The sequence below is a fragment of the Nicotiana tabacum genome, chromosome 7 (genome assembly GCF_000715075.1).
Source record: "Nicotiana tabacum cultivar K326 chromosome 7, ASM71507v2, whole genome shotgun sequence".
Lineage (NCBI taxonomy): Eukaryota > Viridiplantae > Streptophyta > Magnoliopsida > Solanales > Solanaceae > Nicotiana > Nicotiana tabacum.
In genome coordinates, this window is record NC_134086.1 from 173,205,234 (window position 1) to 173,233,177 (window position 27,944).

Genomic DNA, 27,944 nt, shown 5'->3' on the forward strand with positions numbered 1-27,944 from the left:
AGAGAAGTCATGAAGATGCAGAACGTGTTAAGACAGATACATGTCCTGCAAATACTGAGACTTCAAAAAGGTGCAGTTTTAGACAGATAGGAATTTTTTTTAAATTTATTCATTCAGTTCCTTGGTTATGCACTCTTTGTAATATCTCACATTTTCTCAATTAATTCTGAATTGGCTTTTTATTTTTTAACAGTGAGAATGATGATCAATCAGCTGCTGAAGATATTTCAAAAGCTTACCAAAGTGTAAGTGCATGCTCATGTGAATTACTCATATTATAGGTCAATTTAACTCGATATTCCAAAAAAAATAAAAAATTACACTGTCAGTGTACAGAACATAAACTCTATCAACATTTGCAAAAGCACAACTCTCTTTGAAATTTAACCATATTTCCTTCAAAAATCTGACCCCAACTCCTTTTTTCTTATCATCTGTACTTTAGACACATTGGTTCATTTTCTTGAAAAAAAACAGAAATAATTACTAGTTTTTCATATCTTTTGTAGTACTTGTTATTGTTTTCTTATCGATTGTTTTCACCCTTGCAGGAGAATGTTGATGCTTTAATAGCAAAGATACAAGAATTGAAGAAGGAAATTTGCACATTCTCTTGTGTATTGAAGAAGAGTGCAAAATCTTGCATGCGACTTAAAAGAGAGAACAAGAACTTGCTGGTCAGCTGTCTATTCATTTATTTATGATTTTAAGTTCTATACACTAACTATATAAAAACATTTACTCCTTATAAGGTAGTTATGAACAGATTTTTATAAGAAACTTAATTGATAGCCTGAGTTAACATGCTATGATATGTTAAACTATATTGATTGTGTAAATATTTTTTAATGGAGCAGCAAGAATTGAAGCAAAAATATAGCAAGGATGAAATCTCAAAACTTGAATCAATGAACCCTGATGGGAAATCACAATCTCTTGAAGATGACGATGAAGAACAGTACCAGACTAGTTCAGAATCATCGAGCGAGTTCAACTCTTCTCCAGATTGCTATTCGGATGATGATGATGATGATGGAGATTCTGATTCACTCCCACTCTTGCAATTGAAAAGTAAACAAACAACACCTGTAAATGAATGATGTGTTCACAGAATTTCAAATACACTGGGGAAACTATTCTTACAATCTGTAGAAGGTTTTAATTTATCCTTTTGGATGAAACTTTCTGTGGCGACTTGTGTCATTAATGATTTTTAACACCCCCCCCCCCCACCCACACACAAACACAAACCACCCAACAAATAAATGGTGATGTCCAGACCATCTTGCACACACCTCACTATTCAACAGCGAATTGGTATTGTAGAATTAATATGCTAAGTAAAAGTCCGGGACAATTGGTAGATAAAAGTCTTTAAATAGATGAAAACTGCTATCATGTTTCATTGAACATTGTACTTGGGTGGAAATAGTAGTGTTGCGAATAAATAGGAAAATGACAAAAAGAAACAGAAGATTTTTCCTGGAAGAATGGACGAAACTGGAATGTAAAGAATTAAAATAGTTGTACATTGGCTTTTCTTTGAAATAAGCATCGCTGCTCTTGAACGATTGGAATGTTTGATCTGCTTTAATTGAGTATAATTCAAAGTAATCCAGGGGGAGAAAAAGATGAGGGCACAAATCCAAAGATTTGTTATTTCATTCAGATTACAGCATCAACATGTGATAAGATTACAACAATGGAATTCACAAACTTCAGTGAACTACAACTTGGACTGACACAGAAGCATCGTGGCACCAGAGTAGACAGACCTTGCATCATCTGCAAGATAAGAACACCTGATGTTAGCCAATATTAGCATAAATAGACCTTCTGAGCATAAAGCTTACTGCAATCCTTTAAATATGCGTTGTATTTTTGCATGTAAGGTCAATGGAGAATGTGAATAATGTCACACATACAGGCCTAACCATAACGTGAATTATACCTGCTAGTCTGGCCAAACAATACTCTGCAGGGACATTGCTTTCTACTTCAACAGCAACTTTAGCAGCTGCAATCCCAACTGCTACACTTTGCATGACATCCAAACCAGCACACAACGAAGCTATCGTCCCACCAACTAAGCAATCTCCAGCACCTGTAAGCCTCACTACTGATGCAGAAAGTGCAGGAAAATGGACAGCAACAAGATTTGAGATCGGCCCACACTTTGAAGCCCCAAAAAACTGATTCCTTGGGCAAACTGTATTAACAACTTCATATAACTGTTTACTGAAGTGAGGAGGTTGGTTTTCCTTGAAAGCAAGTTTCTCAAGATTGGACTTTGCATTGGAGCATAAGAATACCCCATGTGATCCAAGCGTTACAACAACTACCTTAACACCTTTGTCTAGCAAAAGCCATATTGCAGGTTTAAGCATTTGGAACAAACATTCCGTGGACAGCTTTATAGTACCATGATCTTTCCGAATTGGATGAAATATGTCTCTGCCAGATATGGCATTTGCCATGGCAATAAGTTCATCTTCATTAGGTGATGCAAAACTTATCTGCAAGAACCTTATTATTTAGTTGCTATAACAATGATATTATAGTAATTAAATTCAAAAAGACTCTTCCTGACTCATGGAACTTCCCAATGCTAGAACAATTCAACATCATCATTTTCTGCTAAAAGTGTTTTACGCCAAATCGCTATGAGTCGCCTTTATGTTTGAAGCTTCATGTTCTAATATTCAGCATGATAAAGAATATTTTAGCAAATTCTTCAATAGAACATGAGTATAATAAGTTTTCTCCAGAGTTTTTTGCCTCTAGAATGTAAAAGAAATCACCTCTATATGACTAATTCTTGTTCCAACAAATTCAAAATTGCTGTGCTCAAGTCCAATGTAAGCATCCACAAAGATCCAGATTTTGGTCTAACAGAAATGTCTACACATGTTGTTTGAGAAAACACACTCCAGATGGATCTACACATTCAGAAGGTAGAAATCTGAAAGTACAGCTGAAGGGTTTAGGATTTAATTTCATATACCAGCAGAGCTAGTTCTTCTAAACAGACTTTTAATAATAAAAAGATGCAGTAAACTTTCCTCTTGTTAAGTCTGAAATTCAAAATCCAGATGAAAAGGCATATACACAAGATCTGAAGAACTCACATACTGGACAACTGAAGCAACTCTTCTAGATTTGGCGACTGATACAGGCTCAAACCAGACTGGAGTATTAAACTGAGCAGCCACTGAGAGGAACATATTTGAAATGGTTCATAAGTATCTACGCATGTTACAAAAGTAGCAGATAAAGACAACAGCGACACTGAGTATCTTATGCCATTTACAAACAAGCGATATTAGCCTGCAAGCAGTAAGCAGGTCTTCGTTCTTTCTAGTTAGAATGGATTGGTTGCACCTATCCAATAGATACTCTCACTGAGGAAGATGACCATTCAAGACAAGACTCCAAATACTCAGAGCAGATGAACATCCAGTAAAAGTTTTAATGGATTAGTTAAGAAGTTTGCAAATTAATCATAACAATATTATGCAAAATTTTCTTTCTAATATAGATAAACTTCATATATAATCCAGCGCTTATTTAGGCCAAAGTTCCTATAGACATTAAACACACGTACGGAACTCAGCCAGAAGTAACTTTAAGTACATTTTTTACTATAGATACATTCCTTGGGAACCATTAATGGATCGGTAGTAGAGAGATAGATTGCTCGAGCAGAAGAAAATATGCTTTGCAGTTTTAAGCTTCAAGAGTATTTTCGAAGAAGCAACTTAAGCGTGTGCATCCACTTTATCCATATGTGTGATATGTTCTTTTTGGTCAATGAAGAGCATATATGTGATACCTTGAGAAGCACTAAGTTTTGCTATGCATATCACGACTTGATGGATAGTCGTATATACAATGAAAAACTTAGCATCTCCCAAACAAAGAAATGCAAATTGTGTCACATGTATAGAGGAAGGTATTTACTTTGACAAGATGCTTCAAGAGAAGAAGAAGTCAAATTTGCATCCACCATCAATATTGGAGCAGAACTTATTTTGCACTTGAACTTTTCAATCCACCTTGGTGTGAGAAACTTTTCCTGTTTTGGAGGCATTAAACGCACATCAATAGTAGGTAACAGCGAGTATTACCTTTTAACTGCTTGATCTTTCGAAATCAACTCACAATTGATTCTACCCTAGCTACGCCAGCTGCCACTTCACCTTTCTCATCAAAGATATAGCAAACAACAGCAGTCTCAATATTGCGATTTCTCTGAATACCTAATCAGGATGAATGATCAGATTCTGCAGATGATCTTTTCAACATTAGGAGACTCCAATTTCAAGACATGACTAGTTGTTTATTTACATGGTATGCAGAAAACATCGCTCCAGTCCAGAGTGGGCAAAATTATTTCCCAAGCACTCGGGAATGTGGTATGGGGAGGAAAAAGAGGTAAAAGGTTAAAAAGGTTACCTTCTGTGGATAATCCAGCAGATTCCCAATGTCCCAGTAGCAAATTTCCTATAAAAAGAGGATGAAACTCCTCAACTAAATTGTTTGCTGTTCTAGAAAAATGAGATAGAAAAGCTTGTACTCACAGGAGAATTGGAAAATTCAACAATAATATTGCCAAAAGATAAAAAACTAGAAATAAACTTTCTTTATAGACTATCTGAAAACATGATGCTATCCTATTGTTAAAGTAGCAATGTCAAGTTATATCATTTAATCCACATATATGCCTGTAAAACTGCACTCGAATGAAGATGATATAAATAAGGTAATAGCAATAGATTTGCCTGTAACATTCAGAAGGTGGAAATTCAAATTAATTTGCTTTTGCAGCCTTTGCTTTCAATTGACAGGATACTTCAAGTCATAAGATGGGGGAGGACATAACTTGCTTATATTATTCATGCTAAATGTTGAGGTTTCTTGGTAAAGATGACATGGATAAAACCCTTCTGAAAGTAGACCACAAATCCAATTTGTGAGGAATGACAAAAGTGTGTAAGCATCATGTTGTTAAGAACTTATCAGTTATTACCAATAAAGACCTACTCAATAAAATGTGGGAAGAGTTGCAGCAGAACAGCTCTAACCATATAGAGAACTCACCTGCCATGTCAAATCCAACGGCGCTTATCATGAATGGTCTTGCTTCAAGCTTTGAGATGCAATCAGCAACATTCCTTGCCACACCACCCAATGAAAAGATAACCTGAATAGCAGAGTCGCACAATAAAATATGAACCTTTTTGCATGTTGCAGAGAGGCTGGTAAAGAAGACTAGTTGTAAACCTATTTTTACAGATTGGACTTCTGTTTGAATTTAAATACTCTGTGCAGCAGTGCCAAGCGTGAGCCTTATTGAAAACGGCCTAGCTAACAAACAATCTTTCTAAAGCAAGAAGCAATGGCACAACAGTTGTACAAAATCTCTCATGAGTGTTTCCCATGTGCTCCATTCTCTTTTTCCTTTTGATAATCGTGGTGTCCACGCCAGATTGTGTGCACCTCAACTAATTCTATGGGTACTTGCTACCTCCCACCAGCACATGTACTGTGGTAACTTTGTCCACCAAGGCTTTGACTACTTCATTTTCTTTCATTCATATTTGAGATATTAATTCCTCTATAGTTCATCGAAACCAAAGGATGGCTAGTTTAGTTTCTCTAAGATAGAGGGAGAGATTTCAAGTAATAAACTCATGATAATATGATGGTCATTATGTAACTCTATCACAAAGACACAAATTAGGGACTATTTTACGCATGATTGATTTGCAATAAAAGAAATAAGAAACCTTTCCTTTTGCCTCATATGAGTATATATGAAGTAATTGTCTTTCATTTGTTTTGTCCATTGTGTTCTTTATGATCTCTCTTTCTCTCTCTTTTTTTTTTGTTAGAATGAATTATGACCTCTTTTTTCTATTATATGAAAGAATTTTTACAATTTCTGATCATCAAGCATTACACTTATATACTAAAGCAGTAAATTGTTAGTCATTAATATATTTATGATCCAGAAAAAAGCATTAAGTCAAAAAGTTGATACCTTTCCAGGAGTAGAGGTCCCTGGATTAGCAGGCATGGAAGATGTGGCATTTACATCCAACACCATTCCCCCAATCACTACTGGCTCTACTATTAAGTTTCTAGCTTGCCCCTCTTTGCAGGAACCCTAACTTGAGCACAGTTGAAGTACGAATTACGAACCAAAAATATGTTGAACAGTAATTGAAAGTGACCAAATAAAGATTTTGTAAAAACATTCTCACCGATTGGATGCAACTAAGGGTTTCATTTTCCGGTGAATTCTTATCGGGAAAACGATTCATCTGAAAATGTTAATCTCCGTTGAGGTTCGCAAAATTATCGGACTCCCGTCTGATATTGGGCCTTCTGTAATCTATTAGCGTTTTGGGCCCTTTTCTCTTCTATTGTAATTGTACTAGAAATAGAGGGGAGAAATTCAAAAATAGTCAGATTTACAAATGATCATTCAAAAATAGCCATAGTTTCAAAAGTAATCGAAATTTATCCATTTTTCATGTAAAGATAAATCTGAATGATTATATTGTTCAAAATCCGGAAAATACTCCAGCATAATATACTAGAGTTTCAGTATAATATATCGGTCCAGTATAATATACTGGAAGTTCATATACAAATGGTCCATTCTCTAGTATATTATGCTCGAACTTATGCTGGCCCGTGCTATTTTATCGAAATAGAGTGTTATTATTGCGCTTCAAAGTCTAAGATCCTGATAAGCACGGATAATTTACAAGAATAGCTTTTAAAGTGGATTGCCTTAAAAATTTAACCCTAGATGCCTCATGGGCAAACCTTCAAGTTTAAAAAATGGGCAAAATGACTTTAGATCTTGAAGGTTTGTCTATAGGACAAGTGGGGGATAAAAATTCAAGATCATCTTACGGTGTAATATTTCTACAATTTTTTTCGATTAGCACAGTTTTTGGGCATATTTAATAGAAATAGTGTCAACTAGTAACTTTACTGTCCTATAATTGAAAAATATGCAACATTATCGTGGAGACTATGGCTATTTCTCAATTACATAGACTAAAAAGTGGATATTTGTACAATCTACCTGATATATTAGTAGAATCGCCACCAGGTAGCCACTCCAAATAGCTGCTAAATAAGAATTAGACAGTGCGTCCTGAATTTTAGTTTTTTAGCTTAATTTTTCGGGACAAAATTATTCTGAAGTCTGAACTGTCCTGAAGTTATGATTTTGAGTTTAAAATTTCAGGATAAAATAAATATTGACTAATCTCTAAATAGCATCTCTAAAAATAGCTATCTGTGCAACCCTGATATTACCATGATTTTTCGGCCCAGTTGGCGAGCCTTTTATTGGGATTCAAAGTCTAAGATCCTGATAAGCACCGTTAATTTACAAGAATAGCCTTGGAAATGGATTGCCTTAAAATTTTAACCCCAGTTGCCTCATGGGCAAAACTTCAAGTTTAAAAAATAGGCAAAAATTTTGACTTTAGATCTTGAAGGTTTGTCTATAGGACAAGTGGGGGATACAAATTCAAGATCATCTCTTACGGTGTCATATTTTTGTAATTTTTTTTCATTAGCACAGTTTTTGGGCATATTTAATAAAATAGTGTCAACTAGTAACTTCACGGTCCTATAATTGAAAAATATGCAACATTATCGTGGAGACAATGGCTATTTCTCGATTACATAGACTAAAAAGTGGATATTTGTACAATCTACATGATATATTAGTAGAATTGCCACCAGATAGTCACTCCAAATGGCTGCTAAATAAGAATTAGACAGTGTGTCCTGAATTTTAGTTTTCAGCATTATTTTTCGGGACAAAATTATTCTGAACTGTCCTAAAGTTAAGATTTTGAGTTTAAAATTTCAAGACAAAATAAATATTGGCTAATCTCTAAATAGCATCCCCAAAAATGGCTATCTGTGCAACCCTGATATTTACCATAATTTTTTGGCCCAGTTGGCGAGCCTTTTAAAGTGAAATGGGCTTTGCATGAAGAAATTTTCATAAAACACTATCTTTTAGTGGTAATTAACTATCTATAGATACCATTTGTTATATTACGGATTGTAGATACGTTTTCTGTTGTTATAAGATGTATTAGATGTATTTAAGCTATTGTATTCATGAATACAGTAGTAAAAATAGGCGTGAATCATGTCCATCTAATCAGTTGTTGTATTCGAGTGTATTTGACTGTATTCATGGAGTGAAACATGGGATTACAGCTGGACAGATTATTGTATTCGATTGTATTCACGGTGTGAAACAGGGGATTGCACTATTTTTAAACGGAAAGTGAATCAATTAACATAATAGACTCCTAATATAACTCAACAAACTTAATTATAACACACAAATTTTGTATTTCCAGTTATAAAAAAGATTCTCAACCGAAAAATACCCCAAAAACATAGCAATCTCCAGAGAAATTATATAATACATATGAATACATAAATTATATTAATTAAAAAAACATATGAATATATTCATGGCATATAGTGAGATAGTGAATACAATAAAATACATAGAATACAACGGGATACATTGAAATACAATGAAAAAAAAGATAGTGAATACAATGAAATACATGGAATACATCGAAATACATTTAATTACAATAGAAAAAAAAGACAATGAATACAACGAAATACATGAGTGCTCATCAAATTGATACCATCGTGGAACGACGAACTGCTATAGAGCCTATTATATATTCCTATGAGATAGAAAATGGAAAATAAAGTGAAAAATTGGAAGTCGCTGGATTTGAAACAAGCTAATCTGAATATGATTCTTTGTGGTGCATTACTAATTGAAGCAAAGAGAGAAATTTGAACTGGATAAACTGGAGTTGCAGGTTTATGGAGCCGCTGATCTCAAGAGTTTCGATGGTGGTTATTGAAGGAAACCATGAGATTGAGCCTCAAGTAGCAGGCCTCACATTCCAGTCGTACTTGACAAGATTTGATGTCCTTCAAAGGAATCTGGCTCTAACAGTAACTCGTGTTTTCAGGGAATGGAGGAAGAGAATAACATGTATCAAAGTAGAGAGAGATAGAAAATAGTGTAACTCAATAGCACATTTAGTGGCTTAGGGGTAGGAGGTAACCAAAATTAGATATTTTGCTATAAACATTAAAAGATATCTATATAATATAATTTTTTTACAATGATATTTATTTTAAATAAATAAGGTGTTAAAAGGCACATGAATAACAAAGTCAAAGAATCCTTAGAGCATGGCAATAGACTAATCCCAAAAAGTGTAGTGTGGGTGAGCAATTAAGGGATATACAGCACACAGCAGTCAACAGTATGGACTTCTGCATTACTTGTCCTAACCAAATTGGATTTTTGTACATCATCTGACTTTGACTCGTAGACTTAATATATAGTGTAACCAACAAAAATAAAGATTGAGGACCTCACATCAACATTTGTTTTACCTTTAATTCACAAAAGAAAATTTTAAAAAGGGTAGAGTAAACAAACAATACTTCCTTCGGCTTTGTTTTCTACATTGTCCAGTTATTCATTTGGCTCTTAAGATAAGTACAAACGTTATTTTTCTACTCTTTGCATGTTCTGTCGTGTGGTCATATTCTCATCGTAAAAAAATCTTGTACAGTCCAGTTCAGTGGCGGAAACAAGATTTTTTTCACCGAGAGAATTCGAAAAAATAAAAAAAGTAAAGACACAAAAAAGCTAAGGGGATTCAACATCTAATATATATATAGTAAAAGAATTAACCTTATATATACAGTGTTATTATCGACGAAGTGGGTTCGAACCAGAGGCGCGGATCAAGGATTTAAATCCTATGGGTTGAAGTTTTAAAATTTTTAGCGTTGAACCCATTATATTTTTAAAGTTATGAGTTTATATATACTTTTTGTACAATTTTAATGAATTTACATATAAATTTTTACTCCTGTGTCGAAAATTATGAATTCAGTTGAACCCGTCGGCAACCTACTGCATACGTCTCTGGTTCGAACCCCTTTCGCTCGCCTAGCTCCGCCCTAGTACTGTCTATCAAGACGGATTTAGACATTTAGTCCTTCAAAAGATACAAGTCTCTTTTAGTTTTATTTTGTTTTATTTCATTTTATTTTTGTAATTTTTAATTTGTTGTAGGCAGTCCAAATCAAGGCCCCAAATTGGGGGCTGTTTCTCATGGTAGCATATGACAAGTTAATAAAGTTGGCAACAAGACTTAGAAAATCAGCAACAATATTCAAAGGCACGTGAAGTGGACTTTGGACTATTTTCTGGTGATTTATTCAAAAGATCTATAGCCCATGTAAACCACAAAGTTCGATACGTAATTAATAGTCACATACCATCATTTTCTATCCTTATCCTCAATTAATTGAAGCACTACTTAATTAGGGTGGAAATGAATGAATTGCAGCTTCATTGTATGTGGCTAGTTTAGTTGGACGAACTGATGGTCCACAATAATATATAGCCCTAATATGTATTTAATTAATCTTAATGAAACAACAGTTGTACAAGTACAATTGGTCGTGTTTCTACTTTACACATGCCTTGAAAAAACATGAATTAGTGAGGGTTTTGACTATATTACCTTTATTTATATCTTAAAATATAATCTTTATTCATTGAATATTTACTCTATTTTATGTGGCATTTTCATTTTTAAGAATAATTACCATTAAGGGTAAAATGGGGACAAATAATTACTTTTTTCTTGAACTTCTAAAATGACAAATAATTTAAGACAATTACTTTTAGAAATCACGATAGATAATTTGAGATAGATGGAGTATTTATAAAAAAACAGATACTAAAATTAATTCTGAATTAGAATTAATACTGTGGGTAGGCAAAACTGGTGAGACTCATTGCATATAGCATTTCATTAAATAAAACTTTTAAAAATAATATATAATAATCACACGTCTTTGTTAAGACACTGTTTAATTTAACTTAAGCATGGAAAGGTTTGGAATTTCGACATCAACTTACAGTTATTAATGCAATTAATTAGCAAATGAATATGATTAGACGAGTTCTAACTCCTAATAATTAATGTATTAAACTTTCGTGCGTTAAATCAGAGTATTAGTCGAATTCCTACCTACCATCAGTTTATTATCTGTTATCATCATCATAATCACCATTAAATGAAAGATCATGAACATCTCAAATTGATGAGTTCCAATAATAAGTAATACTTGACTTTAACTTAATTAGGTTATCAAATAAGTCACGAGTATTATTGGATTGAAAGAATCATTCAGCTATGTCAAAGACGTGTTTGAATCATCACATTACGATAAATTAAATATTTCACTATAATTTAAGACATATTATACATAATTCTATCAACAACATATTGTTGAGGATTTTAAGATGGAAAAGTCTTAAAAGGAGGGTGAATGAGAAATGGAGGGAAAATGAAATTTTTGAGTAAAATTTTAAGTTTTCCTCTCTTGAAACATTGTCCCATAGTGGAAGAGGAAAAGGATTTTGGTGGGTATATATACAATTGCTCTTCTTGTAGCTCTTAAAGAGTTAAGAAGAAGGCAAGCCTCGCGTTGTCATCGTCGCTGCTAGCTCGGCTTCAGCTTCGGCTTCGACTTTGGATTTGGTCAAATGATCGATTGATTAATTGATTAATTTTTTGGACCAAATTTATTTGTTAATAGTAAATATTAACGTAATATTATCTGTGTTTGTAACGGATATGTTCCAATCCGTGGATTTGTTCCAGCAGGCTAATGCGTCTCCCACCATTGCCAAATGCTTGCTCCCTAATAGCAAGTTATTGCTCCATTAGTCGGAAGACTTGTGCTACGCCCACCATGGCCAAGTGCTCCACTAAATGAGGGGCAACAGGTCAGTGTTTAGCAGCAAACTGCACTATAAATAGATGGTACAAGCAGCTTGTTAAAAAAACACAGAAAGAAATCGTTCATCTTCAGTTTACACAGCTACTGATTTCCTCTTCGGTTTACACTCAAAGTTTGGCTATACATTGCAGTCCTTCCTCTCAGAATTTTCATTCGACTTCTGAGTTCTTGATCACGCTCAACTGTGTCTATTAAAAGACTAAGCGGGCGTTGCAAATATAATCCGGGATATTATGCACGAGTCGAATCCCACAGGGAATTAACGTATCAAGAGAAGCCTTTAAAGTATTAAATTCTTATGAGTCAACCTTCTCAAACTTTGTAAATAACAAGTGGTGTTATGGTCACTACTCCAACTAACAGAATCGATAAAACGAAGATTAACTACTACGCAGTTGTAGACAATTGGAATAAAGATCTAAGGTGATGGTTTCCCCCGTTGTTGAATTCCTTAGTCGTATGTTTCTTATAGTTATGAATTAGTTGCCTCTATCGATCATGAACTCTCCAGCTATCATAACTCTCTCTCAAGTAATTATGATAATTTACTAGACGCACTCTCTCACGCTACACTAGCTAGATTCGCATTACAGTTCACTTAGATCGCACCCGAGGTATCGTTATCTCTACTCCAACCTCTAAACTATCGGTTATGACTCTCGCCTATACTCCGGAAGTGATGTTGTTCAAACAATTACCTAAATATGCACTCTCTCTCAAGAAGATACATAATAAATAGGAATGACTAATTGAGGATCCTTTCAACTAACTAAAATCAAAACGTAGTTGAACAAATAAAGATTAACAACCAATTCAAACTATATTAATATAACAACAAGTTCATCCACAACAGGTTCACCCAAAACCTTAGATTAAAAGAGCTAGCTACTCATAACAATGATGTTCATCACAATAATTAATTTTATTACAAATCATAAAAACAAAAGGAAGAAGAGAAGAACTTGATGTAGAATACTCCTCCTTGCCTCTTGCCTTTCCTTTTCTTGCTCTCAGATATCAAAAGCTGCACACCCACTCCTTGGGAGAGCTTGACCTTCTATAGGTTAAGTGAAATTGCCCCTCAGACTTCCAAATTTACGCCCAGGAATAATTTTCCGGAACTGGGCTAGCCCGGCCGCGCTAGTGGGCGTGCTAATGGCCGCGCTAGTAGCCTTACCATTCTGCCTCGACCATTTGGGCTAGCACGGTCGCGCTAATGGCCACGCTAGTCCAGGCCTTCATTTGGTCTATTCTTTTTCTCGTCGTCTCGCTTACTCAGCTCCTAGGGGTCTTTCTTGCTTCAATGCAGCTCCAATCACATCTTTAAGGCCTTATATAAGCTCCTCATTCCTGCAACACAATTTAGGGCTCATTTTTCATCATTTGATTATATTAGAGCATTGAAACATAATCAAGCTGGGGCAAAACAATCATCAAATGACATAAATCTAGCCTAATATTAACACCCCACACTTAAATCTTTGCTAGTCCTCGAGCAATCCACCACCTTTTATGAAGGTTCCTTCACTAAGTATTCTTCCCTAACGCATTACACCACGAACAGATCACATGAGTTACACCTAGTAGTGAACAATCTTAGCCTCAAAAGTTGACTTTCACGTGTCGTGCAATATTCATACTTTCTCAAGCTACTCTACAGAGAAGTCAAGACGTGCCTTTCCTTCATGAATCACATTCCCTCACCTACACACAAAGAGAATAGTTTCATATATAAGGATATTTAGAACAATTAGGAACTTAGATAGATGAACTTCACTCACTCTCAAAAAGAACATTCACATGTCACAAAGCTGCACCATAAGCTTGCCTGTAGTGTACTACTCTACTAATTGAGCCACTCAGTCTAAGATCAATAGGACTTCATTTCGTTGTAATGTAGGCTAAGGGACGGGTAAGATATATTTGGTGTAGTAACTAACCTCCCTAAGCACTTTTTAATACAATTACATTAACATTCAAAACCATACTTCTGTCAACCAAACATTTCACCACCGTTCTTTTATTTACCACAACCCCATCCATTAGGTGCAATTATAGCAAACCACCACTTCTCAACCACTATATTATTCTCTTTTTTTTTATGGTGGTGGTTCATTTCTTATGCGACAAAATTCTACACCTTTTTTCGATTTCCGTGGTTCCACTCAAAAACCAAACCCCACCCCACACCTTTGCCTTTGCATAATTCTCAATACCATTCAAGTGCTTATGTGAGGAAAGAGGGTTCAAATAAAAGGCTATTCATACAATTGGGTGAGATTTGCAATGTGGTTGCCAAAGAAATAGGCTTATAGGCTCAACGGGGTTAACTAAGATGTATTGCAGTTAGGTGGGTTTACTTTATAAGTCTGGCTCAACAAGAAATTGCTTATATCACTTCTAAGACTGAATGAAGCTACTATTTCTCTTTGCAAACACACAGGGCAAGTTCTAGGCATCAAATGTGAATCATGGAATACAGTAAAACTCACACATATGGCACATGACTCAATTCAAGATTGGCTTATCAAGACACTCTCTTCTGAGTATTCAAGTCAGTGACGAATATACAATTTAAGGCACTTTAGCAAGAATCAACTACTAAAAACAAGCATTACACTCTAGTGTCTATTGTGTTTAGGTGTAATAACGCTAGAGGTTTTTCTTTTCGAATTCAGCTCGTTAGCCCATTAATCCTAATTTAAAAACTAAAAATCAAACAAAATGAATACAAAACTACCTATACCCGGTTCAAGTTAAACCCTTGGAAAAGAACCGTGGCCCAATGAAAAACCAAGGGGGAGTTACTACACTACCTAAAAAAAATTTTTTATAATCTTAAATTGTTTTTTTTATATACTAACTTCCCTCAAGAAAATTATCTAAAGGATCCGTCATCAGGAAAAGTCTTCATTTTCATTTTTTTTATGCTCGACTTAGTCCAAGCTACTTATCTATTTTAAACTAATCAACTCCTACTTAATCATCAAAGCAATCAAATCTAAACCACCAAAACAATCAAAACAAAACAAAACCAACCAAAATCAACTAGTCAAAGGTTACAATTACATATATACAATGAAGTGTCCCCACCCCACACTTATAATGAAGACATGTCTCCATGGCTTTAAAAATTAAAGAGTAGTGAGGTAGAGGTACTTCCATGATGGCTTACTCTTTGTCGGAGACGGTGTCTGGGTTCACGTTGCACGCATGTCCCAGAGCTCTCAACCAGCCCAAGAACTTCTTTTCAGACTTCACCTGTCTGTCAGCCACGTCCTCAACACAGGTACCTAAATCTGTGACTGAAGTACGTAACCCAGCCATCTCTTGTTCCAAATTGGTCATGCGGGTGCTCCTGCGTGGCTGTGAAGATGTGGATGCCCTAGATGGCACTGCAGCTGCTATAGGGTGCTCCGGGGACTGGGGTTCGGTCCTCACATTCTCCTCTTCTTCATCCTCATCGTCTGAGTCATCAGAGCTACCACTACTCTCTTCCTCTGCTATTGCTGGCTCCTTTCCCGTGGTTACTTTATCCGCTCAGAACTTGCGGTCCTTTTTTACGAGCCCATCCGCAGCTAGATTTTCAGGCACTCGAGCATACCTGCAAAGTTGAGTTATTAAAGAAGGGAAGAAGAATCCATACCTTTTTATTCGGCTCCCGATGAACATCTCGTCATGTATTACTTTAGCGACGTCGAAGTTGTACCCATTGACGAAACACCAAATCAAAGCAGCTCTGGGCCCATTTACCTCTATGGTATTGTGGGTGTCGCACCTCCTTTTTACCGTGCCCGCGAGAGGGTACAAGGGGAGTTTTCTCCAATTAAAGGACAGTCGAAACGGGATTTATTTAATTATTTCAGAGTCGCCACCTGGGAATTTTAAGGCGTCCCAAGTCACCAATTTTAATCCCTGAATCGAGGAGAATATGACTCTGTTTATTATTCTGCGAACCAGAAATCCTGAGTAAGGAATTCTGTTAATCCGGAAGAAGGTGTTAGGCATTTCCGAATTCCGTGGTTCTAGCACGGTCGCTCAACTGCTTTCATTCTTGGCTTAATTATCTTGATTTTATTAAATACATTTTTATTGCATGATTTTACTACCGCTTTTTACTTATTGTTTATGACGAATTACGCGTACGTATATTCGTATTATATATCTTTTATAATTACCGGGGATTGTGCCACGCGTACGTGTACACAATAAAATCATCCATGTTATAGTTTTTATAAAAATATATATTCGAAAATTAAAAATAAAATCAGGAACATCATCACCCTTTTTATTTAGATAATGAACTGCACACCTCGGATTATATGAAATTATTTAATATTTTTTTTAAAGAAATTCATTTTATTAAATATTCGCTCGAAATTGCGCGTACGCATAATCCGAATTTACTTTTAAAATATAATCAGGGTGCGCGAACGCATCCCTGATTGCGCAAAATCTTTGTTAATAGTATTATGGACTTTTCACAAATTATTTATTATATCATACATTTTTATATGAAAATCATGAGAACTCCCACTTTAGAGGCCTTTGAATTCTTTGAAAAGAATTCACAATCTATTAAAGGTTGTCCGTCGATTATAATTTCCGAGTATAAATTATATTTATCCCGCTATTCAAATTCGAAGAAAAGAATAAAAATATGATTCAAACAAATACAACATATATATGCCAAAGGATGAATTGTATATGAAACTAACAAACATGATTTATGAAAGGAAGAAGTATTTTGGAACAATTTTTTCATTATTTAATTAGTGCAAATCCCATTTCTAATTGTCATTGACTTAAAGTGTTGCAATTTGTATATCTCATATTATTCTCATATACTTGCTTTTAATCCAATAGGCCTAATTACTTATTTAGGATGGTAAATAAGCATTAAATTGATAAGAAAGGGAATTATTATACAAAGTGATTAACAACATTGCCTTACATGCCATATATTCATATTTGTATGTTTTGAAACATTCGTAATACTTTAACATCATAATGAGCCATAACAACTCAACTTACCATCCACTAGTGGTTCTATAGATACCTGTTATAATGCCACATATGAACGTACAACTTATATCATTCCTTTCACAACTAAATTAGATTATCAGAATAAACTAGCAATATGGTCTTTATATTTTTTACGCTATTTTTAATTCAACTAACAATGTCACAAGGCCTAGTTAATGGCCAATCTTTATATCATGTTTCCTACCTTGACAGTTCAAACATGACAAAACTAATGAGATGAAGAGCTAACATTATTACAAAGCCTTATATGAATTTCAAGGTAAGACAATTAACTCATAGTTATCAAATTGAATTCACTACTAATTAACTAACATAAAAAAAATGAAATTTAAACTGATGAACTTGGACAAATGGAAAACAGAATTGCAATCCAAGCTTCATTGATTAGTCATGTTGAATCTCTTTCCAACATGAAATTTAAAAGACATGTACCTGAAAATGAAGGTGGAAGGAGTAAATTCCAGCAGTAGCAGCAGTAACAAACTCAGCAAAATACCAGTATTCCCACAGATTTGAGCAATAATAAGACCCGAAGAAAACAGATGCACAGTACAGTTATTTTTAAAAGACACTTCAGATGTTAACTGAATAAGTGGAACCAAATAAAGTTGAACATATTCAACAAAAGAACAATATTTCAGATTTCAGTTTCTTTTCGGTTTCAAATTTCCATTTTTCTGATTTTCTGTTTCTGCTGTTGTATCTGTGTGTGTGTGTGTGACTGTAACCCTCCTTCAAATTTATTATGACTGTAACCCTTCCGGTCACATTAAGCTCTATCTTTCTGTCTGAAAACTGTATCTTTTCAGATTTTTTCTCTTCCTCTCTAAATCTCTTAAAGTCTGTCTAACTTCTCCTAACTTCTGTTTTTCTGTCTGAAAAACTCTCAAAGTCTGTCCAAAGCTCTCTTCTAAATTCTCTCTAAAAACTCTTCAAATCTCACACTCTCTTTTTCTTCTTAAAATCTGCTTTCAAATCTGATTTTTTTGTTTTTGTTTTTCTTTCTTTTTAAGCTCCCTTAAATCAGTCCCAATCCCCCTCTATTTATACAAGGTTGTCCTATACCCTTCTAGTGCTGCCAGGGCCCTTTTCTCCTTTAAAAATTAGAAAAGTTCCATTAAAACTACTTTTGAATACTTTAAATCCTATTGAGTGCTATTATCCTGTTTTTCAGCAGCCCATTATCCCTTGTTCCCCATTAGTATCTTAAATTATAGCCACTAACTTCCACTTTCAGCACATTGCTATTAACATATTATCCTCATTGTTCTATCCAAGAAATGTCTCTGACCTACTGTTTTCTACTGGTATTACTGTCTTAGATTTTAGCAAGTTATCTGAATTAAAACTTGTCTAGCAGCTAACAACCAATTCCTAATGATTAACCTCCTAATACAATTGTATTTACCCAACCTTTGTGAACTTGAATTCAGAACTAACATCATAACAATATTATACTGAATTCAGCCTAATAATTCAACTGAACTCAACTTTTGAACTAAGATCAAACAAACAGGAGCATTGTCAATATATTGACAATGTTCTGAACTTAATGTTCAGAAAATAACACACATATAACATCCATTTGATGGATTTATTAAACAAGAACCAACTGATTAACAATAACTAATTAACTGATTATAGCAAAATAATCCATCCAAAACACGTTATTTCAGTCAACATTTTCAGAAGCAGGATTTATGATATAACTAATCGACGAACTTAGTCGAGTCGATTACACACATTGTACATAATCACAATCAACAGAAACAATTCACATTTAGAATCAAGTTGACGGGTAGGGGACAGTATAACAAAATTTGACTAGAAAATTATGAAAAATTAAACAAACTAATGAAACGAACATAGAATACACATAGAATGCACATAAGAAACAGAAATTACCTCTGAACCTTTAAATTCAACTGAACTCAACTCGACTTGGATTTGGACTTTGTTTGAAATCAAACAGACCTTAGTCGAAGTATTTTCCACTGAAAATACTTCGACTAAGGTCGATTAAACCTCAATCTTTATTCAATCTGGACAGAATCCAAAAGTCTGGTATTTTTAGGGTTCTTGAAAGTTCGATTTGGGATTTACTCATTTCTGGTTAGATTCGAGGGAAACCAAAGATGTTCTAGGCACGAAGGAGGTCAGGGGGGTAACTGGTGTGAGTTTGAAGTAGGTTGGGATAAGGTTAGGTTGTACTCGAATCTTCAAATGAAGATTCCAGTAGTTCCAGTATGATTCGAACCATGCAACTAACAGATCCTTGGTGAGGGAATTTAGGAGAAACTGTGGTGTTATTTTGGAGGTCATCGGAGAAGATAAGGTTTTCAGGCCAACCTTCGATTTAAGATTCGAAGAGTTGGGGCCTGATTCGAAGGAAACCAATGTTAGATCTGTGTAGAGGATGTTCAGGGGATTCTAGGGTGTTATTTTGGTGACCGGCGGCGTTGATGCCGCCGGGTTTCAGGCGGTGGAATCCTAGGGCGGCTAGGGTTAGGAGTGGGGGTTTGTGGACGATGATGAATAGTAAGTAAGGGGGGGTGTTTAGTTAGGGGGCCGGGGTAGGGGTCTGGAACTTATATAGGGGAGGGGTGGATTGATCTTGTCCGTCCGATCAAGTAAGATTCACGGTCAGGATCATCTCACTTAACCAAACGACGTCATTTGGTTTAACGTTGGGGTCGGACTGAATCGGGTTAATGGGTCGGGTTACGGATTACGGGTAAGGGTAGGGGATATCAGCCGTTGGATTGATTTAATCCAACGGTCCTTGATGGAGTGTGACCAAACGTCGTCGTTTGGATTTACTCATGAGTTGGACCGGACAGGTTGGTTTGGATTGGGCTGTGAGGGGGGAATTAATTCGATTTGGGCCTGGATTTTAATCCAGGTCCGATTTTGTGTATATGTATTATATTTTTTTTTTCATTTTTTCTAATTAGATTTCTAATTTTAATTATAAAACAATTTTAACTTCACAAAAATATATTAATTATTCTATAACAATTATTTAACACATAGATAAAACATCAATCACACAGTGAAATATTTAAAATAGAACTATTGCATATTTTTTGTGATTTTGTTTAAATTATCTTTTTAATTACATAATTAAATCCTATATGCATGCAACATGTATTTTATTTTATTTTTTATTCTATTATGACACCGTAAATATTTACGGACATAAAACAAATATTTAACATCACGCAAATTCAAAAATTACACAGTAAAAGAAATTTATTTTATTTTTTGATTTATTTTGGAGTAGTTTTCATAAGGCAAAAATCACGTGCTCACAGCTGCCCCTCTTTGTGCGGAAACTCGAAGAGTTCTCGTGCAAAGATAAAGTGAGCGGATACGAGCGATTTTTGCCCGTTCAAATACTCCGTGGGAAGCATTTTTTTGAAAGATTTGACCGAACCTCTGCTTCAAAGGTTTCCTACATATCCTTGGCTATAAAGGAATCAGGTCAATGTAGTTCGGGAAGTTTTGGGTAGCTGGGACTACCATGGGACTGTGATGTTACTGCTGCTTTGTGCTGTTTTTACTACTTGATGACCTCCTTATTACACCTTACTTCAAAGGAAATACAAAATGTTAAACTAGACTATGGTACATGAATTATAAAAATCTTATCTAGATCATGCCCTTGCGTTTCTTGTTGTCTTGATATCTTGGTGACTCTTGGGCATTTGGCTTATTCCGTATTCCTTTTCATTGTGTCTCGTATTTCTTTCATCTGTTTGGGACTCTTGTTGTTTCTTGCTGGGGATTTTGTTGGATTCCTCTGCTTTATTGATTCTAAGTGTGCTCCTTTCTTATATGAGCGGGCTTTTGACTTCAATACTTCAATTGTATTCCCTTGTTCTCCAGGTGGGTGCCTGACTGCTTCTTTTCTTTCTTCATCCTCATTCTCCTGGTGGACGCCTGACTTCTTTTTAACTTCTTCATCCTCATTCTCCAGGTGGACGCCTGACTTCTTTTTAACTTCTTCATCCTCGTTCTCCAGGTGGACGCCTGACTTTCTTTTTAACTTCTTCGTCCTCGTTCTCCAGGTGGACGCCTGATTTCTTTAATTTTTATCCTCATTTTCCAGGTGGACGCCTGACTTCTTCAATTCTTTGTCCTCATTCTCCAGGTGGACGCCTGACGTCTTTAGTTCTCATCCTCATTCTCCAGGTGGACGCCTGACTTCTTCAATTATTATCCTCATTCTCCAGGTGGATGCCTGACTTCTTCTTTTTCTCATCCTCATTCTCCAGGTGGACGCCTGACTTCTTTAATCCTCATTCTCCAGGTGGACGCCTGACTTCTTTAATTCTTCATCCTCATTCTCCAGGTGGACGCCTGACTTCTTTAATTCTCATCCTCATTCTCCAGGTGGACGCCTGACTTCTTCTATTCTTATCCTCATTATCCAGGTGGACGCCTGACTTATTCAATTCTTTGTCCTCATTCTCCAGGTGGACGCCTGACTTCTTTAATTCTCATCCTCATTCTCCAGGTGGACGCCTGTCTTCTTCAATTCTTTGTCCTCATTCTCCAGGTGGACGCCCGACGTCTTCAATTCTTATCCTCATTCTCCAGGTGGACGCCTGACTTCTTCAATTCTTATCCTCATTCTCCAGGTGGACGCCTGACTTCTTCTTTTTCTCATCCTCATTCTCCAGGTGGACGCCTGACTTCTTTAATCCTCATTCTCCAGGTGGACGCCTAACTTCTTTAATTCTTCATTCTCATTCTCCAGGTAGACGCCTGACTTCTTCTATTCTTATCCTCATTCTCCAGGTGGACGCCTGACTTCTTCAATTCTTTGTCCTCATTCTCCAGGTGGACGCCTGACTTCTTTAATTCTCATCCTCATTCTCTAGGTGGACGCTTGACTTCTTCAATTCTTATCCTCATTCTCCAGGTGGACGCCTGACTTCTTTAATTCTCTACCAGGTATTTCCTGACACAAATATTGTATTTGCCCCTGTTTTAAATCAAAGAAAACTTCGTTAGTTTAAAGCAGGGTGGTTAACTGGGGTATTTTTGCCGATGGTGAGGCTTCTCTTCGTCTCTCTTTATTGCCTTGGAATGGTTGAAAAGACTATTTTGTCCTCGTAATTGATTCTTGACTATAGGATTCCCCTCTGTATGTTTTCCTTCAAACCCTTTTAACTGTAATCATATGTCCCTTCTGACTTTGCTGATCCACTTTTGATTTCACCTTTCTTACACCCATATCTTTTATCTCCCACCTTTCGTGGCCGTATTTTGCATCATGTAACCTTGAATCTTGGTAGTATACCTTGACATTCCTTCTTATTTGTTTGGAATAAAACTTATCTCAAAGCTTTTAGAAAAGTAAGAATTATTAGTGGCGAAACACGCTGATTTCGACAATTATAGAATGAAAAGAAAAATCCAAGTTTGGATGACTGTTGGAGAAAGAATAAAACCTTATCTGATTGGAGTTACTGGCACCAATGATCAGGGTATGCATTTCGGATTAATCAACTCAGTCTTTTAATCAATCTCCTTTCAATTGTCTCATTTTTGTTTTTGCCAAAATTCCCATAATCCAACCTCATTTTTCATTTCACAGACCTGTTGGACTTGCAACGTTTCAAAGAGTTTTCACCGATAAACTTTCCTCATTTGTTCATTTCTCACTTCCTTTTCGCCTTATGGTGCCCACGAAGGTTTTCACCAATAAGACTCTCTCATTTTACTTTTCTCTCAACTTCCGTCGCCTTATGATGCCCGTGTGGGTTTTCACCTATAAGACTCTCTCATTTTTACTTTTTTTTTGTTTGTACCAGAGTATTATGAACCATCTTCATTTGCTTGACTCAGCATTTTTCTAAGATTGGTCGAAAGGTCTTTCTGGTATGGGGTTAGAAATGGAAAAGGTATTAAAAGCTAAACAGTTTTGGTATGTGTTTAAAATTACAACTCTTGGAATCTTTTTCTTATTTCCAATACAATTCTTGCCCCAGTTCCTTGATTGGGGTCGCTTGATGTTTCTTTTTGTGCACATTTTATGTATATTGTGCACCCTATGACCGAGCTGTGAGGCGCCTACGTATCCTTCTTTGAGGAATCAGGTCAAACGTAGTTCACTAAATAATAGTGATGTTTTTTTTATTTCATACTTGATTTTCATTGATTCCAAGAGAGGGTAGGAAAGAAACAAGTATGGCTCAAAGGGGAAACAAAGGGTATAGTGTTACGGATAGCAGAATAAATTGCCTTTGTCATTCCAATCTTCGAAATAATGCTAAATACAGACATTCAAAAATTCATGCATAATATCTCTTTACCGCGTCAGAATTGATCGCGATGTCTATGCACTTGCCTTCAATGTCTGTTAAGCATAGTGCACCATTCGATAATACTCTGGTCACAATGAATGGTCCTTGCCAATTCGGGGCAAATTTGCCTTTTGCTTCAACCTGATGTGGAAGAATACGTTTCAGCACATGCTGACCTACTTCAAACTTCCGGGGATGTACCTTTTTGTTGTATGCTCTTTCTATTCTTCTTTGATATAATTGACCATGGCATACTGCGGTCAATCGTTTTTCATCAATAAAGTTTAACTGTTCTAGACGGGTTTTGACCCATTCATCATCATCAATCTTTGCTTCGACGATGATCCGAAGGGAAGGAATCTCAACTTCTGCAGGAATTACTGCTTCAGTGCCATATACCAACAAATAAGGAGTGGCTCCTACTGAAGTGCGAATAGTAGTGCGGTATCCCAATAATGCAAATGGTAATTTTTCATGCCATTGTTTTGAACCTTCTACCATTTTCCGAAGTATCTTCTTTATGTTTTTGTTGGCTGCTTCTACTGCTCCATTCGCCTTGGGCCGATATGGGGTAGAGTTGCGATGTGTAATCTTAAACTGTTGACATACTTCCTTCATTAGGTTGCTGTTAAGATTAGCACCGTTATCTGTGATGATCACCTTCGGGATTCCGAATCGACATATGATATTTGAGTGGACAAAATCGACCACAGCTTTCTTAGTCACTGATTTGAATGTCTTGGCCTCAACCCATTTGGTAAAATAATCAATAGCTACCAGAATGAACCTGTGCCCATTGGATGCTGCCGGCTCAATTGGTCCAATTACATCCATGCCCCAGGCAACGAAGGGCCATGGTGCCGACATTGTATGTAACTCGGATGGTGGAGAATGAATCAAATCTCCGTGTATTTGGCATTGATGACACTTGCGCACAAAACTGATACAATCTCGCTCCATGGTAAGCCAATAGTAACCAGCTCGGAGGATTTTCTTCGCCAACACATATCCACTCATGTGAGGTCCGCAAACTCCTGAATGTACTTCAGACATGACAGTTGTAGCTTGTCTGGCATCTATGCATCTTAATAATCCAAGATCTGGTGTTCTTTTATACAAAACTCCTCCGCTTAAGAAGAATCCATTTGTCAATCGCCTAATGGTCCTCTTTTGGTCTCCTGTGGCTTGTGCGGGATATATCCCCATCCTGATATACTCCTTGATGTCGTGGAACCATGGTTCACCATCAAATTCTTCCTCAACCATATTGCAATAAGCGTGCTGATCGTGAACTTGAATATGTATTGGATCTACATAAGCTTTGTCCGGATGGTGCAACATTGATGCCAGGGTAGCCAATGCATCGACAACCTCATTATGGATTCTTGGAATATGTTGGAATTCCACTGATTGAAACCGCTGACAAAGATCATGTAGACATTGTCGGTATGGGATGAGCTTCAAGTCTCGGGTTTCCCATTCTCCTTGAATTTGATGTACCAACAGATCCGAATCTCCCATAACTAAGATTTCTCGGATACCCATGTCCGCGGCTAGCCTTAACCCCAAAATACAAGCTTCATATTCAGCCATATTATTGGTGCAATAAAATCGCAACTGAGCCGTAACAGGATAGTGATGCCCTATTTCAGAAATGATTACAGCTCCTATTCCGACTCCTTTCATGTTAGCGGCTCCATCAAAGAAAAGTTTCCAGCCAGGCTTTTCAATTCGCTCCACCTCGTCGATATGCATTGTTTCTTCGTCAGGAAAATAAGTTTTCAACGGCTCATATTCCTCATCGACCGGGTTTTCGGCCAAATGATCGGCCAGCGCTTGAGACTTCATTGCAGTTCGAGTCACATAGATGATGTCAAATTCTGTGAGCAATATCTGCCACTTTGCAAGTCTTCCCGTTGGCATAGGCTTTTGAAAAATGTATTTCAATGGATCCAACCGAGAAATGAGGTAAGTAGTGTAGGATGACAAATAGTGTTTCAATTTTTGAGCTACCCATGTTAGGGCACAACATGTCTTTTCCAGATGAGTATACTTAACCTCATAAGCTGTGAACTTCTTGCTAAGGTAGTAGATGGCCTGTTCTTTTCTGCCAGTGAGGTCATGTTGCCCCAATACGCAACCAAATGAATTTTCCAAAACCGTCAAGTAAAGAATCAAAGGTCTTCCTGGCTCTGGCGGGACCAACACGGGTGGGTTTGACAAGTACCCTTTTATTTTATCGAACGCTTCTTGACACTCATCGGTCCATTTGACCGCAGCATCCTTTTTCAACAATTTAAAAATTGGCTCACAGGTTGTTGTGAGCTGAGCAATAAACCTGCTGATGTAATTTAACCTCCCCAACAAACTCATTACTTCAGTTTTGTTTCTTGGAGGTGGCAGTTCTTGGATGGCTTTAATCTTTGACGGATCTAGCTCAATGCCTCGTCGACTGACAATGAATCCCAGCAACTTTCTGGATGGAACTCCAAATGCGCATTTGGCCGGGTTAAGCTTGAGGTTGTACCTGCGAAGTCTTAAGAAGAACTTCCTCAAATCCCCAACGTGGTTGGCCTGATGCTTTGATTTTATGATCACATCATCCACGTATACCTCAATTTCCTTGTGTATCATATCATGAAACACTATGGTCATTGCTCTCATATAGGTTGCTCCGGCGTTCTTTAGACCGAATGGCATTACCCGGTAGCAATAAGTTCCCCATGGTGTGATGAATGCCGTCTTTTCTGCATCTTCTTCATCCATTAGAATTTGATGATACCCGGCATAACAATCCACGAAAGACCCTATATCATGTTTGGCACAATTGTCGATCAAAATATGGATATTGGGTAATGGGAAATTATCTTTTGGACTTGCTTTGTTGAGATTGCGATAGTTGACGCATACTCTAATTTTGCCATCTTTCTTTGGCACAGGAACGACATTAGCTAACCAAACAGGATATCGAGTGACTCGAATGACCTTTGCTTCCAATTTTTTGGTGATTTCTTCCTTAATTCGCACACTCATATCAGGCTTGAATTTTCTCAGCCTCTGCTTGACAGGAGGCACCGTTGGATCGGTGGGCAATTTGTGGACCACTAAATCAGTGCTCAAGCCCGGCATGTCGTCATACGACCATGCAAAAACATCTTTGAATTCTATGAGTGCTTTAATTAACTCCTCTCGGATCTTTGGTTCGAGATGGACACTTATTTTAGTTTCCTGGACATTACTCGTGTCCCCTATATTGACGTCTTCGGTATCACTCAAGTTAGGTTTGATTTTTTCCTCAAAGTGAATTAACTCTTTACTAATCTCTTCAAAAACCTCATCTTCATCATATTCTGATTCATAATCACAATATATTTCTTGAATTATTACTTCGGAACCAGATTGATTTTTAAGACTGGGCTGAGGATTCCTCATGCATGCCATATCACTAGAGCCAGCGTAAAAGGAACTGTACAGGAAAGAAGAAAAAGAAAAGAAAACTATCAGGAATGATAATAAAAAGGGAACTGCTTTTTATTGGATGATGAAAGATAACAAGGTTTGCACACTTCAAACAAACTGTAAGATAAGCTTTGGGATTACAACCCTGAAGTAACCCAAACAAACTGAAAGAAAATCAAAATAAACTACCAAGACTCCTTTCGAATTGGGAGAGGAGTGGCTTTCCAATTATTGAGCTTTGTTTCTGGCCCAACGAATTGAACTTCTGCGTTGCTACACCCTTCTCCGCTTTCCAACATATTCACATAACTAAACAATTTCTCGAACCTTTCAATTAATTCCTCTTCAGGATTGACCCGGGATTGAGGAATTGTTGTTATCGGGCGATTTTTAGCACTGGTCTTGACAAAAGACTTTGACAGATGTGGTACTGGTTTTGGAAGAACCCATGCTCGGAGTTTCAACTTCCTGGCCCTTATCACGTCATTGGCGGTGGGTATGAACCCTAAACCGAATGTTCCCCAGTTCTCGGGGAGAGATACTGGTTGTACAATTCCTTGCAGAGATAAGCCCAGACCTTTGCCGGGTATAAAGCCATTCTTTAACATTTCATAAGCTACCATGACTGATGCAGAGGATATCTTTGGATTCGGAAGGTATTTCCCTTCTGGAATTTTCTCTACTGACACCGTGTCGGACACTTGGTATACCCATGGTCCTTGGTCAATTTCTGTTCCCTCGACCGGTACAATGGTACTGTTGTGAGCATTTAAACTTTCTTCTCCATGCACGACTATTTCTTGATGATCCCATTCAAACTTGACAGCCTGATGTAGTGTTGACGGGACTGCTTTAGCAGCATGGATCCATGGTCGACCCAACAACAAGTTGTAAGAAACAGTCATGTCCAACACTTGGAATTCCATTGTGAATTCAACTGGCCCTATAGTTAGTTCCAACACTATGTCGCCAAATGAATCTCTGCTTCCACCATCAAATCCTCGTACGCAGATACTATTCTTCTGGATCCTCTCCTCTTTAATTTTTAATTTGTTTAAAGTGGAGAGAGGGCATATGTTTGCACTGGACCCATTGTCAACCAATACCCGGGTTACTACGGAGTTTTCACATTTCACGGTGAGGTAAAGAGCTCTGTTGTGCTCGGTACCTTCCACAGGTAATTCATCATCAGCAAATGTAATTCTGTTT

The 27,944-nt window shown here is 36.7% G+C and overlaps 1 protein-coding gene and 1 long non-coding RNA gene across 3 annotated transcripts; one reads left to right on the plus strand and one right to left on the minus strand.

The window, feature by feature from the left end:
* The first annotated feature begins 551 nt into the window (after positions 1–551).
* On the plus strand, positions 552–1,181 carry LOC107805873 (uncharacterized). The gene is made up of 2 exons (XR_012711420.1): positions 552–677; positions 858–1,181. It is a non-coding gene; the product is annotated as an uncharacterized LOC107805873 (long non-coding RNA).
* A 295-nt stretch (positions 1,182–1,476) lies between these two features.
* Positions 1,477–6,420, minus strand: LOC107805877 (pseudouridine kinase). Of its 2 annotated transcripts, none has more exons than XM_016629975.2 (9): positions 6,267–6,420; positions 6,044–6,169; positions 5,101–5,203; positions 4,456–4,503; positions 4,162–4,259; positions 3,961–4,075; positions 3,129–3,211; positions 1,952–2,516; positions 1,477–1,785 (listed from the first exon to the last, which is right to left on the minus strand). In XM_016629975.2, the coding sequence occupies exons 1-9, from the start codon at positions 6,324–6,326 to the stop codon at positions 1,727–1,729; spliced, it is 1,257 nt and encodes a 418-aa protein (XP_016485461.1). In that variant the 5' UTR covers positions 6,327–6,420; the 3' UTR covers positions 1,477–1,726. The 2 variants fall into 2 exon arrangements, with proteins under 2 accessions (XP_016485461.1, XP_016485462.1); XM_016629976.2 differs by having other exon boundaries at positions 6,044–6,173; positions 6,267–6,406.
* Positions 6,421–27,944: the final 21,524 nt, after the last annotated feature.